General features: G+C 41.1%; 1 protein-coding gene across 2 annotated transcripts in view; it reads left to right on the forward strand.

The window, feature by feature from the left end:
• LOC124798030 (protein Mo25) overlaps positions 1 to 2,447 on the forward strand; it is a 39,662-nt gene extending 37,215 nt beyond the window's left edge. For both annotated transcript variants that reach the window (XM_047261245.1, XM_047261244.1), the window contains exon 8: positions 1,128 to 2,447. In XM_047261245.1, the coding sequence (XP_047117201.1) occupies positions 1,128 to 1,310 (183 nt within the window). In that variant the 3' untranslated portion in view covers positions 1,311 to 2,447. The remainder of the gene's footprint in view (positions 1 to 1,127) is intronic.
• Positions 2,448 to 25,423: the final 22,976 nt, after the last annotated feature.

A 25,423-nucleotide genomic window follows, 5' to 3' on the forward strand; every position in this document is an offset into this window, starting at 1 on the left:
GTTCAGTGGCACACACTGATGGCTGCAAGCAAGGTTAGTTATTCGGCTGCAGTCGCTCCCCTTTTCTCCCCCCCGTCTCACAGTCCCCCCCCCCCCCCTCTCTCTCTCTCTCTCTCTCTCTCTCTCTCTCTCTCTCTCTCTATCTATCTATCCAGATTGACAAAGGCGTGGTACCCTACATGAATGGTGCCCCATGTGTTGCATTAAGATTTCACTCAGTTAGCGTGTTGCAGTAATATGCATATTATTAGAATTTTGTACTGTTAAATATATTTTTGTTGGGATGAGTTAAACATATTCTGTGTTAATGTTGCCACATTTATGTACCTTAATTACCTGTATGATTCGTGATCTTCACTAATGCACGTGATGTAGTGTTTTGATACTGATTATGAAAATTTCCATCTGCTATAATTTATTTTTGCAATATCTGGTAATGTTTAATTATTTGAATAGCGTACATTTGTTTTGCTTTTTTATTTGCTTCGAAACCAAAGTCTTAAAATTATTAGAAAACTTGGATGTAGAACTTAATTTCATGTCAATTACTGCTAGGATTTACTTCCTAGAGATATCTCGAAATGTATGTAAATTTTATAACACAAGGCAAATGCTTAGTTCAAATTAGTGTTGTTATTCCTGTATCCTATGAGTTTTGGCTAATATTGATTATTAATCATTCATCAATAATCACATGACACTCAGTGCATCACATGACAGATGTAGACAGTGGATAGGTAACAAATGATGCAGGTGTAAGCCATTACCCCTTAGCTGCAGAAAATTGACGCACATAGTTGTTCACTGATGTGTACTGATGTTTTACTGGCAGAAATGTAATTTTCTTATAGTATGTTAAACAGTAAAACTGAGTTGTTGTTGTTGTTGTTGTTATTTAATGTAAATATATTATTGCCATTTTTGACATGTATCATATTTCACTAAAAGTAGAATAATTAACTTCGTCAGTCATAAAATGTGAACTATTGTTATTTTTGTTTGAATCTGAAGAGTATGTAAAACATGGTGCTATTCAGTATGTCACAAAATTACTTGCGGTTTCTCGAGCACTATGAAGCAATAATCAGACTTACTTTTAAAAGTTACCTCTCTTTTTTTTTTAACAGGTATTTGTTGCAAATCCAAACAAACCGAAGCCAATTTTGGACATATTGCTGCGAAATCAAGAGAAGCTAGTAGAGTTTCTCACGCGCTTTCACACGGACCGATCAGAGGATGAACAATTCAATGATGAGAAGGCATATCTTATTAAACAGATAAAAGAGCTGAAGCCTTTGGCAGACCACTAACAGCAGGACAATCTGGCAGTCTAGTGTTAGAAAAAAAAGTGCATATTAATATTGCAAACAAGAAAAGTTGCTTCCATTATTTTGTGAACATACAAAACACAGGAAATAATGTTCCACAAATAGCACCTCTGTTCCCAGCTTGGCAATAGAGATATGAGGGTTTCACAAAACATTTGACACATATGTGAATTTGGCCTGCGTGTGTGGGTTCTTTATTTGAAATAAACTAGTCCCACTTAAACTACTGCTGCTACTACTGCACTTCCACTGTGGAAAATTTTCACATCTTTTCCAAGCTCACCAAGATGGAAAGATCTGAAAGTTTGCTTCTAGATCTTTAGCATATCTAAACTGTTGAAGTTTCTCTTCTTTTTTCCTGTTTTAGTGGGTGAGTAGACACAAATATAACCGGATACAATAGCATATTTGAATTGATTTTAAATCTTTCATTGTATTAGTATTTAGTTGCAGAAGTGAAATTAATAAAATTTATTAAACTTATTTCATATCTGCTGAAGCTAAATTATGTTTGTTGTTATTGTGAAATTAGTCCATAAGACTTTGAGTTATTGATCGTGTTGGCTCATACAATGTTGCTTGAAAAGGAAGAAGGAAAATCCAAAACCTATGTTAAAATAACTTGTTAGCTGTGACTGAAACCAGCATCAGTTATAAATTTTAGAACAGCTACTAAAATTTTTAAGAAGCATTATGCATAGTACAGCAATGGTGCAATTACTGTTGTACAGTAGTGCTGATCTGCAGTATCAAAATAATATTGTTCAGTTTTTAAGGACTTATGTTGATTGTGTTTTAATGTATATATGATTGTTGTCTTTTACTTGTAGTTCTGTATTATAAAACTAAATTTAGTATAAACATTTTTAAGAGAGACTTTGTTACAGTCTGGTTGATTGTGACAGTGTTTGTCTATTGACAGTTTAGAAAGAGCTGTTTTAACATGGACTTAAAACAAACACATTTGCAAAAAATTCATCAGGATGATTTTTTTAAGAGAGAACAATTTTTGGAAATAAAGTGACCCATTTTGTTTCATACATCTCCCTTGAAAACATGTGCTTTATATTTAAAAATGTGGGAGAGATTTGATTGAAATAAACTACTGTCTGCAGATAATACTTTGTTTATTCTCCTTATTTACTTTCATTTTATTTGTTTGAACTTAGTTAGTTGCGAGAGCCAGCACAGCATAATTGTTTTTTGTTGTGCAAGTTACTTGATTAATGATTCATTTTCATGTTGTCTGGCGCAATGATTGCTTTCTGCAATTTATTACAGAGCAGAAAGGTAGAACAATAGTATTTTGAACTCATGATTGATTTTGAAAGTACTGTCCTCATTTAATGAGCCTTGTTAACCAGTTTAAAAGAACTTTGTTTCATTGTGAAAATAATATATTGATGTCTAAAGCTGCATATCTTTATACTTTGTATGTAATAGCTGTTTCATTTAAATGATGTGTCCAAAATGAAGCAAAATTTGCCTGTTCAGTTGTTGTATTGGAACCTGATTGAAATTGGTGTAACATTCACTTTCCTGTGAAACAGGTGATTTTATTTACTTGTTCACTCCATTGGAAAGAGGACAGGACTGCAGAAAATGATGGTAGGTATTTCTGAATCTGTGTCAGAAATCCAGGTGGAATCTCGTAAGTAGATTAAAAATTAAGGTATGTATGTGTGCTTTTGATTTACAACACAGAGTTAAGACATGTTAACAGACTTCCGTCGTATGAAAGTAAAAGTTTATGCACTATGTTAATTACGTAATTGCCATACTGGCTGGAGAATACAACACATTGTAATTAGTTTCTTAAGTTTTTCCATTGAACAGCTCTTATTATAAAGTTTAGTGCATCAATGCAGTAGTCTTGAACTGTCTGTGTGTGTGTGTGTGTGTGTGTGTGTGTGTGTGTGTGTGTGTGTTTTTTCAGGTGGCCATGGTGTGAATTCTTCTCAGAGTATTAAACTTCCCCTGAGAATGAAAATGCAAACTATGAATGTCGTATTTATTAATAGCCATATTGTAGCTGAAATGCTATTGGTCAATTCACAAGCATGCAGTGGAGCAAACTGAAAAAATAGGGGGATAGGTAACAGTGTAACCTATTACATGCTGGTGCAGTAATGATTTTTCAGGACCCAGTGTGGAAACAATATGTTAAGTCTCAGAACTGTGGGTAACATGATGTCTTCATAAGAAAATTGATAAAGTCACATTTGAATGTCTTTTACGTTTGTCACAAGCAAATCATGTACTGTACATACTTAGAGTGCTGTCGATGCGCAAGAGTAGCAAGTTGCAAAACTTTTTCCGACAGAAGTGAGTGAACCAGTATTGGCAATCAGAAAAATGTGAAACAAGCTCTAGCAAGAATTATAGGTGGCAAAAAAGGTCAGATGTATTAGTTGTAGAAGAGAAAATAAAGTATGGTATTAGAGTACTAGATTACAAATAAGTGTTTCAGCTTCTTCAGCAGGAATAATTGTCTTAACCTTAATACACTGAAACAGTTAAGGCTCTTAAGTGTGTTCATATGCTGCCATGTGGTTCTTACGCAAAAATCTCTCTGAAAACATTGCAAAATCTTCTACTAAACCTTAATAAATTGTAGTTCAGTGGATTACTGCTATTTATAGTCCAGAATGCTAACTCAAATAATGTACAGATCGGTACTTGTTACTACTGTTGCTAAAATAAAATGGCTGCGATTGGCATATGACTGTTGTAACAGTTGGTGTTGCTTATTTACAAGTTCGTGGAGAACATTATCAGACATCACTTGCCACATGGTTAAACCGCAGCATGCTTGTGACAATGTCAAGGTACAACCACCTCATACAAAAACTATGACACCACTATGTCTTATACTTCTATATTAATGTTGTTCATTAACAACAGTTTATATTAATGTAATTTTATTTAATAACAAAAATAATGCACTTTACCTTATACCTCTCACTAATTCATATGTTTGTTTTTTGAAATATTAATGAATCATGTCCTGTGTTTGGCAGCAGAAATTGAGCAATAGCAATTTTGATATAAATAATGAAATCTTTAAAGAAAATACTTCTAAATTACACACACACACACACACACACACACACACACACACTTATCAGGATACCTAGTACTAAAAATCATTACAGGTCAACATTCTAGCAAAAATTTATTAGCAGAGTCCAAATTATTCAGTTGGTCTATAAGTTCATAGTGGTTTTTCCATAAGTTTAATAAACACAACAGAAACAACACATAACAGAGACTTCCGTCACTATTTACAACAGTGTGCCAATGCTGGGGTAACTTTCTGATTCCATGTACTGTAGAAATTACATGGTTTTGAGGTGAAGAATTGGTCGAGCCATGTGTGGAACACATTTTCATCCAGAATGAAAGTTCTTTGAAGGTTATTCAACAGAGTGGAAAAGGTGAAAATATGAGGTCTAGCAGAATGTGGGCAGACGTTACCGTGGAGTAGCATCACTTCATGCAGTCTTCCTTGTTGTTGTGCTTGGATTGCATCTGCAAGGCATCTCAGTTGTTGACAATAAATGTTAGCAGTAATGGTTACAGTACATGGAAGCAATTTGTAGTATGCCACATCGTTGCTGTTTCCTCAGATGCGTAACATTATCTTTTGTGAATGCGCTCAAGTCTTTGTAAGAGGAGTTGCTGCTTTCTTTGTGTTGAGCCATTCTTTTCTCTTTCTTATATTAACGTAGAGGTACCATTTCTCGTAAGCAGTAATGATTCATGGGCCAATTTATAACAAGCAGTCAGAGATGCACATATGGCTACCCGCTGATTTTTGTGATTTTAACTTAAGAGTACGCAGTACCCATACACCCAATTTTTGAACCTTCCCCATTGCGTGAAAATATTGCACAATGGTGCAGTGATGACAGTTCATCACAGATGTCATTTCTTGAGTACACTGACATTTATCATTGTGGATTAATGTGTTTAAACAATCTCCATCAAACCCTGAAGATTTTCCTGAATGTGGAGAGCCACTAATGTCAAAATGACCATCTGTAAATTGAGAAAACCATTTCCTTGTTGTGCTCTGCCCAAAGGTATTATCCCCATACAATTGCAAATGTTTCTGGCTGTCTCCACTGCTGTCATGTCTCTGTTGAACTCAAACAGAATAATATGTTGGAAATGTTCAGGTTTCTCCATGTGGCATTCCATTTGCAAGTGACCACAGCTCCAATCACTATATCCAATTGACAAAATGACAGTATGCAAACTCAAATAGCAACACTGAACTACAAATAGAAAAATGACAATTGTTAAATAAACCTTTAGCAACTGGAATATTAACATGCAAAACAAAAACCCCAAACTTGTGCATCGGCCTAATATTGGGGCACATGCTAGTATTAAAATTCAGAAACCAATTTATCCCCAAAACAAAATTTTCTCAACATAATTAGCTAAACTTAGTTATCATCAAAACATAAATTGTCTAAATAATAAGAACTTGAAAAACATAGTCCATAATGTAATTCTGATATTTATTTGATAATTGAAAGTAAATTCCAAAAACGTAAGAAATAGCATGTATTTACTTAGAGATTGGTAGCAGTGCAGGTGGAGATATTCCGAAGTTAAATTTAAAGCTCTCGTTGCGTACATAAGCCAAACCATGATGACCAGTGCCCTCTGAGATTGAATACCACCTGGTTTCCTTGATAACCAGCGTGCAGAAAAATGGGGAATCATTATAGGGATGATACAGGACACCTAAGGTGGAAGTCTGCCAACATAAGCAAATTTGACAAAAGGCATATGGTTATGGGCCAGTACCTGGAACGAGCACCTCTGATGTGACAAAGCAAGTTAGTTGTTTGTGTGCTCCTGTTGCGAGCATATTGGGAAAGTGGTTAAAGGGTGGTGAAATCACAAGTTAGCAGCAGGGTTTGGATGTCTTATAGAATGTTTGCATAAAAGCAGGATAAGCAGTGACCTATTGTAGATCAGATTCTGTTTTCGTTCCATAGGCCCAAAAACATGGGGTGATTCTCGTGGAACGTGTCAGAAAGTATAACAAAAAACATAAATCAATGATATCAATATAATAGAGGAAAACATTCCACGTGGGAAAAATTACATATAAAAATAAAGATGAGGTGACTTACCGAACGAAAGCGCTGGCAGGTCGACAGACACACAAACATACACACAAAATTCTAGCTTTCGCAACCAACGGTTGCCTCATCAGGAAAGAGGGAAGGAGAGGGAAAGATGAAAGGATGTGGGTTTTAAGGGAGAGGGTAAGGAGTCATTCCAATCCCGGGAGCGGAAAGACTTACCTTAGGGGGGAAAAAAGGACAGGTATACACTCGCGCGCGCGCGCGCGCACACACACACACACACACACACACACACACACACACACACACACACATATATCCATCCTCACAGGCAGACATATTTAAAGACAAAGAGTTTGGGCAGAGATGTCAGTCAAGGTGGAAGTGTAGAGGCAAAGAAGTTGTTGAAAGACAGGTGAGGTATGAGTGGCGGCAACTTGAAATTAGCGGAGATCGAGGCCTGGCGGATAACGAGAAGAGAGGACATACTGAAGGGCAAGTTCCCATCTCCGGAGTTCGGATAGGTTGGTGTTGGTGGGGAGTATCCAGATAACCCGGACGGTGTAACACTGTGCCAAGATGTGCTGGCTGTGCACCAAGGCATGTTTAGCCACAGGGTGATCCTCATTACCAACAAACACTGTCTGCCTGTGTCCATTCATGCGAATGGACAGTTTGTTGCTGGTCATTCCCACATAGAATGCATCACAGTGTAGGCAGGTCAGTTGGTAAATCACGTGGGTGCTTTCACACGTGGCTCTGCCTTTGATCGTGTACACCTTCCGGGTTACAGGACTGGAGTAGGTGGTGGTGGGAGGGTGCATGGGACAGGTTTTGCATCGGGGGCAGTTACAAGGATAGGAGCCAGAGGGTAGGGAAGGTGGTTTGGGGATTTCATAGGGATGAACTAACAGGTTACGAAGGTTAGGTGGACGGCGGAAAGACACTCTTGGAGTGGGGAGGATTTCATGAAGGATGGATCTCATTTCAGGGCAGGATTTGAGGAAGTCATATCCCTGCTGGAGAGCCACATTGAGTCTGGTCCAGTCCCGGAAAGTATCCTGTCACAAGTGGGGCACTTTTGTGGTTCTTCTGTGGGGGATTCTGGGTCTGAGGGGATGAGGAAGTGGCTCTGGTTATTTGCTTCTGTACCAGGTCGGGAGAGTAGTTGCGGGATGCGAAAGCTGTTGTCAGGTTGTTGGTGTAATGATTCAGGGATTCCGGACTGGAGCAGATTAGTTTGCCACGAAGACCTAGGCTGTAGGGAAGGGACCGTTTGATGTGGAATGGGTGGCAGCTGTCATAATGAAGGTACTGTTGCTTGTTGGTGGGTTTGATGTGGACGGACGTGTGAAGTTGGCCATTGGACAGGTGGAGGTCAACGTCAAGGAAAGTGGCATGGGATTTGGAGTAGGACCAGGTGAATCTGATGGAACCAAAGGAGTTGAGGTTGGAGAGGACATTCTGGAGTTCTTCTTCACTGTGAGTCCAGATTATGAAGATGTCATCAATAAATCTGTACCAAACTTTGGGTTGGCAGACCTGGGTAACCAAGAAGGCTTCCTCTAAGCGACCCATGAATAGGTTGGCGTACGAGGGGGCCATCCTGGTACCCATGGCTGTTCGATTTAATTGTTGGTATGTCTGGCTTTCAAACGTGAAGAAGTTGTGGGTCAGGATGAAGCTGGCTAAGGTGTTGAGGAAAGAGGTTTTAGGTAGGGTGGCAGGTGATCGGCGTGAAAGGAAATGCTCCATTGCAGCGAGGCCCTGGACGTGTGGAATATTTGTGTATAAGGAAGTGGCATCAATGGTTACAAGGATGGTTTCCGGGGGTAACAGATTGGGTAAGGATTCCAGGCGTTCAAGGAAGTGGTTGGTGTCTTTGATGAAGGATGGGAGACTGCATGTAATGGGTTGAAGGTGTTGATCTACGTAGGCAGAGATACGTTCTGTGGGGGCTTGGTAACCAGCTACAATGGGGCAGCCGGGATGATTGGGTTTGTGGATTTTAGGAAGAAGGTAGAAGGTAGGGGTGCGGGGTGTCGGTGGGGTCAGGAGGTTGATGGAGTCAGGTGAAAGGTTTTGCAGGGGGCCTAAGGTTCTGAGGATTCCTTGAAGCTCCGCCTGGATATCAGGAATGGGGTTACCTTGGCAAACTTGGCAAACAACCTGACAACAGCTTTCGCATCCCGCAACTACTCTCTCGACCTGGTACAGAAGCAAATAACCAAAGCCACTTCCTCATCCCCTCAGACCCAGAATCCCCCACAGAAGAACCACAAAAGTGCCCCACTTGTGACAGGATACTTTCCGGGACTGGACCAGACTCAATGCGGCTCTCCAGCAGGGATATGACTTCTTCAAATCCTGCCCTGAAATGAGATCCATCCTTCATGAAATCCTCCCCACTCCAAGTGTGTCTTTCCGCCGTCCACCTAACCTTCGTAACCTGTTAGTTCACCCCTATGAAATCCCCAAACCACCTTCCCTACCCTCTGGCTCCTATCCTTGTAACTGCCCCCGATGCAAAACCTGTCCCATGCACCCTCCCACCACCACCTACTCCAGTCCTGTAACCCGGAAGGTGTACACGATCAAAGGCAGAGCCACGTGTGAAAGCACCCACGTGATTTACCAACTGACCTGCCTACACTGTGATGCATTCTATGTGGGAATGACCAGCAACAAACTGTCCATTCGCATGAATGGACACAGGCAGACAGTGTTTGTTGGTAATGAGGATCACCCTGTGGCTAAACATGCCTTGGTGCACAGCCAGCACATCTTGGCACAGTGTTACACCGTCCGGGTTATCTGGATACTTCCCACTAACACCAACCTATCCGAACTCCGGAGATGGGAACTAGCCCTTCAGTATATCCTCTCTTCTCGTTATCCGCCAGGCCTCAATCTCCGCTAATTTCAAGTTGCCGCCACTCATACCTCACCTGTCTTTCAACAACTTCTTTGCCTCTACACTTCCACCTCGACTGACATCTCTGCCCAAACTCTTTGTCTTTAAATATGTCTGCCTGTGTCTGTATGTGTGGATGGATATGTGTGTGTGTGTGTGTGTGTGTGTGTGTGTGCGCGAGTGTATACCTGTCCTTTTTTTCCCCCTAAGGTAAGTCTTTCCGCTCCCGGGATTGGAATGACTCCTTACCCTCTCCCTTAAAACCCACATCCTTTCATCTCTCCCCCTCCTTCCCTCTTTCCTGATGAGGCAACCGTTGGTTGCGAAAGCTAGAATTTTGTGTGTTTGTTTGTGTGTCTGTCGACCTGCCAGCGCTTTCGTTCGGTAAGTCACCTCATCTTTATTTTTATATGTAAAAAACATAAATCATTTGACTATAATACTTACTACCATGATCATTTGTTAGGAGATTGTCAAAATAGCTGAATACAATACATTAAACCGGAACTGCTAATATTTAGAGTTAATACACTGTCAGAATGAAACATTGTTATGCACTTTTGATAAATTTATCATACACAAAATATCTAATCTAGATTGTTGTGACAAAGTGCTGTCAAAACTGAAATCTAACAGAATACAGTACTGGTGCAGGCATAAATGTTTTGGAGCACACTCTTCAATGTACATTACTGAACATAGGACTCCACAGCTGACAACCATTTCATGTAACCTTTTTGACCCAACGATGATGTCAAATACAACCACTGTTGGCGTACAGCCATAGAGATTGGACTGTGTATCAATGGAAATGGATGAAGCACTTCTATTGTTAGACCAGGTTGATGGCTGTGACGGGGTACACTGTCAACGAGACAAATGGTTGCTCGAAGAATGCACAGTGTCACGTACACAGTCTGGTGGGGCCAATGTTAACGCTCTGCGACATTCTCCTGGGCTTCCACGGTAGTAGTGGTAGTGGATGGTACTATGGTAGCTTTGGACTACGTGAATGTTATATTGTAGTCCACCTGCACTGCTTCATGCTTGACGTTTCCAGCGATGATGGCATTTTCCAGCAGGATAACTCGATGTCAGTTATGGCTTATCAGTGCAGGAAACTTTGAGAAGAGTGCTGGTTATTTATTTGTATGTTCCATTAGTCATACTTGGGACAACTTGGTATGTGTGGAACTCAATTGTTTTACATATAAGATAAATTTAATAAAGGTAACCTGTTACGTACAGAAATTCTTCTGTAGAGCAGGTACTGTTGAGCAAAAAAGATTTTAAACTTCCAGTCTGTGCCAGCATATCTCTTCAGTTACAAATACATTAAAGACTTCATGCTTTCTTCCTTTTTGTGGAAGTGAAGGTAATTTTAGGGAGAGGAGGTGAAGTGGCAGAGGACATGTTCAGTAAATAGGCTCTTCTGTTATCCAGCTGATGAACTCAGAATCTATATTAAAAACGAAAACAAAAAAAGTAAATATGAGGTAAACTGAAACAAGGAAAAGTTGCCCAAAGCCAAACTTGTGATTAGGGAGGTGGGAATCTGGAGGGAGGGAGCATCAATGCACATGCATCAATTGGGAATATCAACGACAGACAAGGATCATAATGTGTGGCAATGACATGGAGTGGACATTTTATGGATAACATCAAAGAAAGTGGAAAAATGTTTTTTTAACATTTCCGTTGGACCAAATGGTAAACATCTTTTTCAGAGTTTCGTAATAGATGATGATGATGATGATGATGATATGATGATGATGATGATGATGATGATGATTAAACTGCTGTACTATACTCTCATTGTGATCTTGACATGTAAAAAAAAAAAGTTTATATGTGGTCCATATGAACAGTGCAGCAACCATGGAGAGTACAGAGAACAACTTCGAAGTTATTGATTATAGAACTCTGAAGCCAATATCCAGCAAGGGTATGAGTGAGGTAGCTCAGGTCCAGGTCCTGTAAAACTCTCCAGTATGAAGCTGGAAACATTATGCATTTTAAATTTGCTACTATTTTGAAAAAAATTTTGAACTTACAATTAATAGCCAAAATTGACAGTAGGCAAATCAAAAATGAAGAAAACTGACAAATGTTGAAATAAACTAGAAAACATTAACAAAATTAGTTATTTAGGCATTTTAATTACAAAAGATAATGTATACCGTTTGGAAATCAGAAAAAGAATTGGAACAGAAAAATGTGCTTCCAATAAAAGACAATAATCAGTGACCAAGTAGTTTAGACTAGAAAAGAAGAAAATTATCAAAAGCCTTGCAGATTTGAGTGACCATTTTGATGACAGATGCCTCGCCCAATGACTGACTGCACGTCATTTCACTGCCAGGTATCTGTAGACATGTTGCAAGCGCTTATGAATATCTGCAGTGCTCTGGTTTTCTGCCGAAAGAAACTAAATAACAGCTATCTGCCTTGAGTGCACCTCTGTTACAGATGCCGTTTTAAAGGTTACGTATACTGCTGCCCCATTGACGCATAAGAAATTCCTTATTTTCTCAACAGAAATTGGCCAAGGAAAAATGTGTTGCATTACTTACTGAACACACCTTGTATATTAGATAACTATGAAATTATAAGAAGGTAGAATGGTTTGCAAGTACACGTAAGATGTGAAATTCTAAGTACTGCTGATAAACAGATATGTGTAGGAAAAACCATCCTAGCTTTTGGACCTGTTAGTTCCTTCCTCAGAGAGGAAAGATGCATAGGTTGTGGAAGGACAGAAAAGGAAAGGAAAAAAAAAGAATAAATGACTAATAAATAATGCAAAAAGGAAAGAGTAAGAAAAGGAAAGACATTAAGGAACATCATGTCTAGGAGGATGCCGGGGTATGAGGATGTATTGGAGAGGAAGTTATCAGCTCCGAAATTCAGGGAAATGTATTGGATGGGAGGGACCAAATGGCCTATAGCCAGCAGCAATCAGGTCTCACGACATTTTGTATACCATGTTCAGAATATGGGTACTGGGTGTCTCCAATGTAGTCCGTTCCTTGTAACCCATTCAGGCACTCAGTCAAGTGATGATTATTCCAATACACAAAGCAACATAGTGATAGTGTTGGTTTCCAACACACATGGTTTTACATGGCTTTGCCTTTGATGTTTGTTGGATTAACTAATGATGGAGACCATAGTAGGAGGTTGAAGTTAGGTGTATGGGGGTAGATTTTACAATGGGGATTTTCTCTTCAGGAGAAAATATCGTATGGTTTGACTAGGATGTTAAGACACAAGGAGGTTGGCAAAACATGACAGCGAGGGTTTGGGGTGAGGAAGATATCAAGGAGAGAGAAATCTCATTTCAGGACTTGACCTGAAACAGTCATACTCATGGCAGTGGCTTTTGAGGCCTGGGTGACAAGGAGGAGCTGTATTTGTTAGAGGGTAAGTAGAGAGGCCAGCCAGAGAATTTTGGTTATGGAAAAGATATGTGGGGTAGTTGTGGTATAGTCAAGCACTGGGAGAAAGTATTGTTGCACACTGGTTGGTTTTATGTGAACCGTTTTTCAATGTGAGCATCGGTGAGATGGGAATTCATGCCAAGCAAGGTGTCTTTGGTTTTGGAAAATAACCAGATCCATTTCAGTTAGAAGACAGGAGTTAATCTGATGTAGCAACATGAGAAGTTCCTCACAAGATCACAAAGATGATATTTATAAATCTTTACCACTCCAGGAAACCTGGTTTCAGTGTTTTGCTGGATTTCTTTCCACGTGGCCCTTCAAAAGGTTGGCGTTGGATGGGATCATTCATCATGGCCTTCTTAATTTGTTTGTAGGTTTTACTGCTTCTACGATACCCACCTGAAAGTCAGAGGCCGCATGGATACTAGCAAGGAGGGTTCCAGGGGAAAGAGTGACAATGGATTTAAGATGATCCTTGAATGGTTGACATCGTTTATGTAGGGTAGGAGGTTTTGTGAATGAGTTGGAGGTGCATGTCTGCCATGGATGAAGTGTGTTTCATAGAAGTTTTGGAGCCGGCTAGGTTGGAGGTACTTGTCTATCACGGTTACAGATGTGTTTCATAGGAGCTTCGAAGCTTGATACAGTGGGGCAGCTAGGATGGTTGTTATTGTGTATTGTGGACAGCTAGTAGTTCTGTGGAAGCAGCTAAGAGCCTTTGTCAGAGGCGTTGGGTTTTATGAATTTTTTGCAGTCCAGCATGAATGGAAGGATGGGTCATTAGTAACAGTTTTTTTTACGAGGGCCGTTCAGAAAGTAACCTCCGATTGATTTAAAAAAACACACCAAGTTAAATAAAAATATTTTAATATATACATCTTACAACTACATCTTTGCACTATTTTTCTACATAGTCTCCATAGCGATTGAGGCACTTATCGTATCTCTTCACAAGCTTTGAAATTCCTTCTGCATAAAAATCACCCGCTTGTGCCTGGAGCCAGCCTGTGACCGCATCTTTGAGCTCTTCGTCGTCATCAAATCGCTGTGACCCGAGCCATTTCTTCAAATGCATGAAGAGGTGATAATCACTTGGCGCCAGGTCTGGGCTGTAAGGTGAATGGTTGATAACGTCCCACGTGAAGGACTCAAGAAGGCCCGTTGTTCTGCGAGCAGAGTGAGGACGGGCGTTATCGTGCAAAAAAACGATACCGGAAGTCAGCATACCACGACGTTTGTTCTGTATAGCCCGTCGTAACTTTTTTATTGTTTCACACTACACATCTTGATTAATGGTCGTTCCACGTTCCATGAATTCAACCAACAACACCCCTTTGGCATCCCAAAACACCGTTGCCATCAGTTTTCTGGCAGAAAAATCTTGCGAGGCTTTTCTTGGTTTGGTAGGCGAATTTGAATGTGCCCACATCTTTGATTGTTCTTTTGTCTCAGGGTTCACGTACTTAATCCAGGTTTCGTCACCGGTCACGATTCTGTTTAACAATGGTTCTCCTTCGTCCTCATAACGTGACAGAAAGTCTAATGCAGAGGCCATTCTTTGAGTTTTGCGGTGGTCGGTAAGAATTTTGGGCACCCATCGTGCACAGAACTTACGGTAACCCAATCTTGTTGTCACTATCTCGTACAAGAGAGTCTTAGAAATCTGTGGAATACCAGTAGACAACTCCGACATTGAGAAACGTCGATTTTCACGAACTTTTGCATCAACTGTCTGAACGAGTTCGTCAGTCACCAATGATGGTCTACCACTCCTCTCTTCATCATGAACGTTTTCTCGTCCACTTTTAAATAAACGTACCCATTCACGGACAACTCCTTCACTCATAACTCTTGGTCCGTACACGGCACAAAGCTCACGATGAATAGCTGCTGCAGGATATCCTTTGGCTGTGAAAAACCTTATGACAGCACGCACTTCACATTTGGCGGGGTTTTCTATCGCAGCACACATTTCAAACTGCCACAAAAACTAAACTAGCGCAGGTACGACGTTCACTCGACCACGGCTTGATGCCAACTGACTTGTTGAGTGCGTGAACGCACAGATGGCGTCGCTACTCCCCCCACAACCCGCACTGTGACCAATCGGAGGTTGTAAAAAGAAAAAAGTGCATGTGCCACATACTCCCCACACATGAGTATCGTAATATCAGAGCCTCTGTTCATGGGGAAGAGAGGGAGGTGGAACATGATCATAGAGCAGTAAGCCTGAAGGTTACAAAGGTGTTGGGCTTCAGCTTGAGTAAGGTTTAGGGTTTTGTTAATACTTTTCATGGAAGATAAGAAGAGCATTATTCAGTGTCATTGTCTTCTACACCCACATCTACATTCTGCACACCATTGTGAAGAGCATGGCAGAGGGTAGGTGCCATTGTACCAGTTATTTGGGTTTTTCATGACCCATTCGCATGTGGAATGTGGGAAGAATGATTGTTTAAATGCCTCTGTGCATGCCATAATTAACCTAACCTTGTTCTCACGATACCTACAGGACTAATATGTAGGGGATTGTAGTATATTCCAAGAGTCATCATTAAAGCCATTTCTTGAAGATTTGTTAGTACACTTTCTCATGATAGTTTATGTCTATCTTAAAGAATCTTCCACGGCAGTTCCTTCAGTATCTCTGTGATACTTGCCCATGGATGAAACAAACCTGTGACCATTTGTGCTGCCCTTCTCTGTAGATGTTCAGTATCCTGTTAGTCCGATCTGTTATGGGTCCCACACTCTTGGGCAATATACTAGAATCGGTTGCATGAGTGACTTGTAAGCAATCTTCTTTGTAGACTGATTGCACTTCCCCCATTATTCTACCAATAAACCAAAGTGTACCACTTGCTTTACCCACTACTGAGTTGATGTGATCATACCATTTCATATTCCTACAAAGTGGTACACCTTGGTAATTGTGTGAGTTAGCCAATTACAGTTGTACAAAATTGCTAAGGCTTTCGTTGCCACTTGTTGACAAACAGCCTATTGGCTTATGTCTCGGGTTCTTCAGCTTACGTTCGTCTAATGATTTTACTGACATTTTTGCAGCACGAGTGGCTGGCATTGTCAAAGCTTCACCCGCCATTGCTGGTGGTGAACTGGAGCCAAGCTCGCGGCCACAAACTATATGTACCTGGCGCACCAACGTCAAAGTCCTTCTCAGCGGTCATTTCCGGAGTGGTTCTCCTCTTGCTACCTGCGACGGTCGTTCGCTGCAGCACGGGAAGCCAGGATCTGTTTACCTTAAGGCTTTCCTCTTTCTCGCTGAAACTGTTCGCGTGTTTTTGTATTTCTACAGCTTCTCTGAACAAGCGCGCGTGATAGTGCTTCTCTACAGCTAGAACTTGTGTGTCGGTGAATTTTATTACGTGGTCGGTCTCACTCAGTGCGTGCTCTGCCATGGCCGATTTCTCCACCTGCCCCAACCTGCAATGCCGCTTATGCTCTTTGATGCTGGTGTTAACTGATCATCCAGTCATTCTAACATAAACTTTTCTGCATATGCATGGTATACGGTATATTCCTAACATTGCAAGTGGGTCCCTTTTCTCCTTTGCCGATCTCAGACACTCTTTGATCTTCCTTGTCGGTTTTAAAATCGTCTTTATACCATGTTTGCGCAATATACGGCCGATTCTGTCCATCACTCTGGGAATGTATGGCAGAAAGGCCGTTCCCAACATTTCTTATTCTGATTCCTTACTTCGCCGAGTGTTTGGCTCTGTTACACTACTAATATCATTTGTGGAGTATCCATTGCTCCTCAGAACACTTTCCAGGTGTTGCATTTCTCATCTGAGGTGCTGCGGCTCACACATTTGTCCTACTCGCGTTACGAGCGTATGAATCGTGCCTCTTTTCTGGCTCGGGTTGTGGTTTGATAGTATGTGCAGGTATCGGTCCGTGTCTATCGGTTTTCGATACATGCTGTGTCCCAGGTTTTTGCCATCCCTTGTGACCAGCACATCTAGAAATGGCAGTTTCTTGTCCTTTTCTACTTCCATGGTAAATTTTATGTCGGCATTGAGGCTGTTAAAGTGTCGTAGGAAGTCACCGAGCTGTTCTTCACCATGGCTCCACACCACAAAAGTATCATCGACGTATCTGTACCACACCTTAGGTTTGCAAGTCGCCGAGTCCAGTGCCTGTGCTTCGAATTGTTCCATGAAGAAGTTGGCCACCACTGGACTAAGAGGACTACCCATGGCGACGCCTTCCAGCTGTTCGTAGAATTCGCCATTCCATGTGAAATAGCTCAGGGTGAGACATGCATGGAAGAGCTTTTTGATGTCTTGTGGGAAAATGGAACCGATGTGCTCCAGAGCGTCACTGAGTGGCACTTTCGTAAACGAAACAACATCAAAGCTGACCAGGATCATATTTGGTGCAAATTTCTGTTTCTTAGCTTTTCAATGAAATGTCCTGAGTCCTTTTTGTATTTGTGTCTTCCCCACGTGTAGCTGGAGCAGAGAGGCCAAGTGTTTTGCCAGTTTATACGTCGATGAGCCAGGAGTGCTAACAATCGGTCTATGTGGAACGTTGTTCTTGGGTAATCCATACAGCCGAGGTGGTAGAGCTTCTGTGTTGCACAGGTTTCTGTGTATGTCCACCGGCAGAGAAGACGCCTTGATTAATCGATTTGTATTCCATGTGATACACTGTGTCGGATCTGCACTTACTTTTCGGTACGTCGTCGAATCTAATAGGTCTCAGATCTTTTGCTCATAATCTTCGGTCTTCATTTAATTACGACGGTCGCATTCCCCTTATCGGCAGGCAGTACCAATATATTCTTGTCAGCATTGAGATTCTTAATGGCTTGTACCTCTTCTTTCTTCAGAATGCAAGCTGGTGGTTTTGCTTGGCGCAGTATCCTGGCTGTTTCAGTATGTATTTCCTCTGCCCTTTCACAAGGAAGGGTCCGAATGGCTGCTTCGGTGTTGGCAATGATGTCTTCCATTGGTATAGATCACGGGATGATAGTGAAATTCCCTCCTTTTTGAAGAACAGACACTTCCTCTTCGGTCAATTGTCATTCGGTGAGGTTGACCACTGTTTGTGACATGTCAGGAGTTGCCTTGTCGGTCTCCTTCTGGCGTCTTTCAAACTTCTGTCGCTCGGTGCAGCGCTCGAGTTCATTCTGCATGCTCCTGTGAGTGATGCTGTCGATCTTGTCCCAGTCATCTCGATGCATTCTGCTACTTAGGTGATAGAAAATGTCCAGAAGTTCCTGATGCCATTCTTGCCAAGTCTCTCCATGTTGTATGAATTTTCTCACGAAGAAAAGCTCATTCCATTCTGTTGTAGATATGATGTACTTGGGTGGTGGTGAATAGGTGCTTACATCTCAAGAACTTCAGTGTAGCACTTTCATCTTGGCACCATGACAGAAAGGCGAGAGAGGACATCAATTGCGCTTTCTTCTTCCGTCATTGCTCAAGACGTCGATACAATTTGCAAATCTCCTCCCCGTAGAGGCATAATACAAAATTGTTAAGGCTTTTGTGGTCACTTGTTGACCAACTGCCTATTGGTTTCTGTCTCGGGTTCTTCGACTGACGTTCATCTAATGATTTTACAGATGTTTCACCAGCACAAGTGGCTGGCATTGTCAGAGCTTCACCCTGCAGTGCCGGTGGTGAGCTGGAGCCGAGCTCGCGGCCACAGGCTATATGTACCTGGCGCGCTAACGTCAGAGGGCTTCTCTGCGATCATTTCCGGTGTGGTTCTCCTCTTGCTACCTGCGAAGGTCGTTCACTGCAGTACGGGAAGCCAGGCTCCGTTTACCTTAAGGCTTTCCTCTTTCTTGTTGAAGCTGTTTGTGTGTTTTTCTATTTCTACAGCTTCTCTGAACAAGCGCATGTGATAGTGCTTCTCTACAGCCAGAACTTCCATGTCGGCGAATTTTATTACGTGGTCGGTCTCACTCAGTGCATGCTCTGCCATGGCCGATTTCTCCACTTGTCCCAACCTGCAATGTCACTTATGCTCTTTGATCCTGGTGTTAATTGATCGTCCAGTCATTCTGACATAAACTTTTCTGCATGTGCATGGTATACGGTATATTCCTAACATTGCAAGTGGGTCCCTTTTCTCCTTTGCCGATCTCAGACCCTCTTTGATCTTCCTTGTCGGTTTTAAATTGTCTTCACGCCATGTTTGTGCAATATACGGCCGATTCTGTCCATCACTCTGGGAATGTACGGCAGAAAGGCCGTACCCAACATTTCTTTTTCTGATTCCTTACTTCGCCGAGTGTTTGGCTCTGTTACACTTCTAATATCATTTGTGGAGTACCCATTGCTCCTCAGAACAATTTCCAGGTGTTGCATTTCTCATATTTGTCCTACTCACGTTACGAGCGTATGAATCGTGCCTCTTTTCTGGCTCGGGTGGTAGTTTGATAGTTTGTGCAGGATCAGTCCGTGTCTGTCGGTTTTCGATACACGCTGTGTCCCAGGTTTTCGCCATCCCTTGTGACCAGCACATCTAGAAATGGCAGTTTCTTGTCCTTTTTTACTTCCATGGTAAATTTTATGTTGGCATGGAGGCTGTTCTTCTCCATGACTCCACACCACGAAAGTGTCATCGACATATCTGTACCACACCTTAGGTTTGCAAGTCGCCAAGTCCAGTGCCTGTTCTTCGAATTGTTCCATGAAGAAGTTGGCCACTACTGGACTAAGAGGACTACCCATGGCGACGCCTTCCAGCTGTTCGTAGAATTCGCCATTCCACGTGAAATAGCTCATGGTGAGACATGCATAGAAGAGCATTTTGATGTCTTGTGGGAAAATGAGACCTATGTGCTCCAGAGCGTCACTGGTAGGTAATTTTGTAAACAACGAAACAACATCAAAGCTGACCAGCATGTCATTTGGTGCAAGTTTCAGTTTCTTCAGCTTCTCAATGAAATGTCCTGAGTCCTTTATGTATGTGTCGGTCTTCCCCACGTGTGGCTGGAGCAGGGACCCTTTCCTTCTCATCCCATCCAGTAAGTCTCCCCTGACCTGGGGTTCTGGGTGACTTTTGTGAACTGTACCCCTTCCTCTAAACCTCTCCATTCCTTTTCCTTCTCCCCTCTCCCTCCCCCTTCAACTCTTCTGCCAGAAGAAGGAGCCACAGGCTCTGAAAGCTTGTGAAAATTTAAATACTTTTGTGTGTGTGTTCCCCTGTTGCCTCATGTTGAGTAGATTTTTTTTATCTATCCATTTATATTATATTATCAGTCATTGTTTATTTTCATTGAATATTTATGCAGCTTCTTTCAGTTGGTACTTCATTGTAGATAACTTCATCATTTGCAAAAATATTCTGAAGTTACTATTAATATTGTCTGCAGGATCATTAATATACAATATGAACAGCAAGGGTCCTGACACACTTCCCTAGGGCACAACTGATGTTACTTCTACGTGTGTTGATGGATATCCACCCAAGATAACATACTGTGTCTTCCCTACAAAAACTCCTCAATCCAGTCACAAATTTCACTTGACACCCCATACAACCATGCTCGTGATAATAAGCATAGGTGTGATACTGAGTCAAATGCTTTTTGGTAATCAGGAAATACTGCAACTACATGATTGCCTTGATCTACAGCTTTCAGTATGTCACATGAGAGTTGGGTTCCACATAGTCGATGTTTCCGAAATCCATGCTGTTTGACATGGAAGAGGTCTTTCTGTTCAATATACCTCATTATGTTTGAGCTCATAAAATGTTCTAATAGTCTATAACAACTCTGTGTCAAGGATAGTGGATAGTAGTTTTGTGGATCACTTCTACTACCCTTCTTGTAAATGGGTGTGACCTGTACTTTCTTCCAGCTACTGGGCACAATTCTCTGTTCGAAGGATCTACTATAGACCGTAGTTAGAAGAGGGGCTATCTCAGCTACAAATTCAGTGTAGGTTGTGATTGGCATTTCATCGACCCTTGGAGCTTTGCTCAGTTTGAATTATTGCAACTGTTTCTCAAAGCCACTGACACTAATACTAATCTCCATGGAACATTATCATTACTTTGTAACAAGGGCCTAGGTTCACATTTTAAGAGCTTCAGATCAAAGTATTTCAGAAAGTTTTGTTGCCACATAGTACCTGGAATTGAGTACCAGTTACAATAGCTGGATTGCAATAAGGACAAACACTTCGTGCTGGAAGCATGTTTATCAAGCAGGCACTATAGTATAGTTGGAGGTGAACTCTCTCTCTCAACAGTGTGTGCTGCCCTGTAGTCATGCACTGAATATTCTAGTAAATTTCAATATTCCACAAATAGGTCTCAGAACCATTCATAAATTACAAATACTAAACAGTAATTAACAGCAGAAGGTTGAAATCAAACAAGTTACTCGCATGTCACTGCTACACCATGGCAGACAGTGTACACCATGTGGCTGTGCTCCCCCTCCTTGCACAGTGATGACCTGCTGTTTTGGAGTTGACTGTGATTTCCTGGATCTGTTCCTTAGTACGGTAGGACTGACACATTCTCGTGTTCTGGTTGAATCGTTACGTCCTAATGGTCACTGTGACATTGAAAAGTGGTTACTTCAGTTGAGGGGACTGCTATTGGCAGGCAGATTTTCAAGTTCCTTGTATTGATAGCACTTATCAGTCTGCTCCTCAGGATATAATTATGGCTTCATGTGAAGGATATAAACGTCTCCGCACTTCTTTTTGCTTGATGTAGGGCAGTCGTATCTAACTGTGTGTGTAAAATCTGACAAATGATGTAGGTTCTGGTGTGGGCTAAAGTAAAATTTTAATAATTTTTCTGGTAGATTGACCTTAATTTGACGTAAAAATATAAAAGCTGTCACTCTGGTTGCAGGTTTCAACTTGTTGTATATTGTATTGTTCACTGAACTTATCCTGTGTGTCTGACGTCAGTATGTCTGGCAGCTGTCTTGCTTCAGTTATGGTGATGAGCTGTTTGATGTAATCGTCATCATCATGTTAAATGGAAGCAAAGTATTCCTTGTTATTTCAGCATGTCAGTGGTGGATCAGGAAAAATAGCATTAAAACTTACAGCCTGGTTTCTCTGTTCAATGTCAACGTGTATTATAGTTCAATTCTTTTATTCTGGCGGCTCGCGCATGCCCGCCTAGACGCGGGAGATTGCTGTGTTGCCAGTTGCACACGACGCACGCGCCAAGAGAAGCAGCGCCGTAGTATAGCATAGTTCGCAAGCTTACGTTTAGGGGGGAGCGCGCAGTTCATGAAGTAAAGCCATCACGGGCGCATTAACCCTTTCGCTGCTACAAAGACGTGCTCCCTGCATTCCGCGCTGTGGGCGATTTTGTCACTGCACTGCTCGCCTGTGCAGACACATTGTGTTCCGACTGCTTTGACACTCTTTATCATTCGATTCCACAAAAACTATTTGGCTCAAAAATTAGATTTTTACCTATCTTCTTGACTGATACCTTCCACCCATAAATGACTTAATTTTGTTTCGATGTTCAATGCAGTTATTATGCAGCATTAAATATAGTAAACCTTTGCACGAAATTTTGAAGAGTTTGCAGAGGTAAAGTCCATAGAGATACTTTCCGGATGGTCGATTTTAGTTGCCACAATGTTGAGAATGACATGTGGACAAGATACCTATATATTTCATTTAATTTAAGTACCACATAAGTGTCGTATGTAATATTGAGAAATATTCCACCTTTCGTGACTGTAACAAAAGTTTTACTTGCACTGGGCACGTTTGGCTTTATTTTAAAGCACTTCAATCAATCAAGAGGAAGTAGACAAAATACATCAAACAAAACTGTGGACTAACAAAAACATTAGGACTTGAATATACAGTCTGTCAGTGAAGTGCTCAGAGCTATGTCAAATATAATTTTGTGTGTGGCACACACAAACAGCATTTATTTGCTAAAACACTGATGAGCCAACATAAACGTTGAATATTGTGCTACCGCAGCACAAAACTACGAAAGGTGATTTGGCAATGGAGGACACAAAATACAGTCCTCTTATGATGCTTCAAAAGAGAGAAACGCGTCTGGTCTAAATAAGTCGCTTATTACAGTTGCAGAAGAGGGATATATTTCAATATCATTGGTAAAACTGCGACTGTGGAACAAAAACAAGAAATAGAACATGAATACCATTGTGTATGTGCCATACCTTTCACCGATGGAAGTGCTTTAAAATAAAGCCAAACGCGCCGTGTGTAAATAAAATTTTTATTACAGTCGCGAAAGACGGAATATTTCTCAGTATTACATACGACACCTATGTGGTACTTAAATTAAATGAGATATTCTTATACAGTAAATATTATATGAAATTTTAGGTATCCTGTCCACATTTCATTCTCAACATTGTGGCAACTAAAATCGACCATACGGAAAGTATACGCTATGGACTTTTACCTCTGCAAACTCTTCAAAATTTCGTGCAATGGTTTACTACATTTAATGCTGCACATCAAAACAAAATTAAGTCATTTATTGGGGGAAGGTATCAGGCAAGAAGACGTGTAAAAATCACATTTTTCAGCCAAATAGTTTTTGTGAAATCGAATGATAAGTGTGTCAAAGCAGTGGGAACATCATGTGTCCGCACAGGCGAGAAGTGCAGTGATGACAAAATCGCGCACAGCGCGGAATGCGGGGAGCACGTGTCTGCAGCAGCGAAAAAGTTAATGAAGAGGCAAAGCACTAGAAATTTCATTCAAACGAATAAAATTCGTGAAGTAAGGCACTCCAATATTGTTTTTAAATAAAGAAAATACCTCACAAGGTTTGAACTCTTGACCCATCACTCGGCAGCCCAACAGCTTAACCGTTCCGTTATCTCAGCTCATCGAACAGTGTAACTCCATATAGACTCTTACACCTCACGCAACTACTTATAAACACTGTTGGTATGACTATGAATTACTCACACTTCGTCGAAGTACAATAGGAAATAAACAATTACCGCTGTTCTTTATTGCGAAAAAGCAGTTCGTGAGATTGAAACAAACACCTTTCCTTGCTATCGCCTGAATTAGGAGTCTTACTGCTTGTTTGGTTTAATTAATTAATAGAATATGAAGCAACTGGCATAAAGAATGCTTTTTCCAAACTTTCTGTAAAAGAAAGTCTGCTATCAAGACATTGCTTTTGTTCTATTACTTTATTTATGACTGAACGTTTCTAAAACGAAGACACTCGTCCGTGCTCTGCACTGCTGTCGAGATCTGGCAATGTCGTTCTCTGTTCATTGGCTGACTGTGTTTTGTGACGTCAGATGCGCAGAACGAACCTAAACTCGGCCACCAAGATATATGACGCGCACTTTAGGAACCTATCTATCAGTGTTTCAGTAAAATATTCCATGAAGCCATTCGTGTGAAGGTGCAAATGTTTCATCCTGTAGACAATGTTGCATTGCAAGATTACTTCTGTCCCCAGTCTTGACTGAAAAATTTTCCAAAATTGAAGAACATTATATATGATTTCTGTGCTTCTCAGCAAACCTGTCAGTTTATGAGGCTTCAGAAGTTCATACAGCCTTGATGACAGTCAAGGGAGTGAGGTAGTCAATGTGCAGCATTAGTCATTTCTTCCCATTTGTCTTGATTTGGTAAACCTCCCCAAGAGGTCAGTTCCAATCCATTGAAATGGATCAACTGCAAGTAGAATTGTTACCATATAATCTTAGGGTATCTGAAGTACATGTACCCCTTGTTGGCAAATGTTGTAGTGACTTACATAATGTCTGATAGACCGGGAGTGACCTAGCCAATGGTATGTGCTTTTAATTCTACCACAGGTCTTAACAAAGTCCAGATGACCTGCCTGTTCCCATTCCATTAGGTTGTAAACATTTTTTTACACTATTCCATTTGTTAGTATGAATTCTGCTATGACAGCTTGTAGCTTCTCTAAGACCTCTGTGGTCTATGCTGGATCTCGCCTGCGTTCTGCTGCAATTTTCATCAGAGCAACAGTCATAGAAATACCACTAACCCTGTAATGTTGTTTTAGTGGATTCCAAGAAAGGCATTTATCAAATATTTACAAACATTGTATTCCTGAAGCTTCAGTGCGTGTCTCAACAATTATTGTGACAGATCCTCCTCCTTGTCAGTGAGCATAAAGAAAGGCGGCCAGTCACAACAGTGAATTGTGTGCCATATAAATAGGGTTGGAACTTGTTCATTGCTGAGGCAGCTGCAAAGTTCTCTTTCTCATTCATAAAGTAATTCATCTCAGATTTATAAAGTACTCAGCAGGCATTAGAATTCACCCTTTCTGCCTCTTATTGCATTTGCACTAGAACTTCATGTATACAGGGCCCATTAGCAACATTGTGTAGTTCTACCTTGACATTCTAGTCAAAAGTACCTCCATAATATACAAAAAGATTTTTTGTGGATTCTAGTGAAAATGTGTCCCTTGTGTACAGTTGTGTAACAGTTGTTAAGCAGCGTAGGTGCTTTTGTAATATCTTTGTGAAGCCAAAAGTATCTTCTTTCTTTTCTGTAGTGCTACAGCTCTTGGCTCGCCTAGGTTTCTTCAGCTATTTACACCTCTCTCTCTCTCTCTCTCTCTCTCTCTCTCTCTCTCTCTCTCTCTCTCTCTCTCTCTCTCTCT

The sequence above is a fragment of the Schistocerca piceifrons genome, chromosome 5, assembly GCF_021461385.2.
Source record: "Schistocerca piceifrons isolate TAMUIC-IGC-003096 chromosome 5, iqSchPice1.1, whole genome shotgun sequence".
NCBI classification, from domain to species: domain Eukaryota; kingdom Metazoa; phylum Arthropoda; class Insecta; order Orthoptera; family Acrididae; genus Schistocerca; species Schistocerca piceifrons.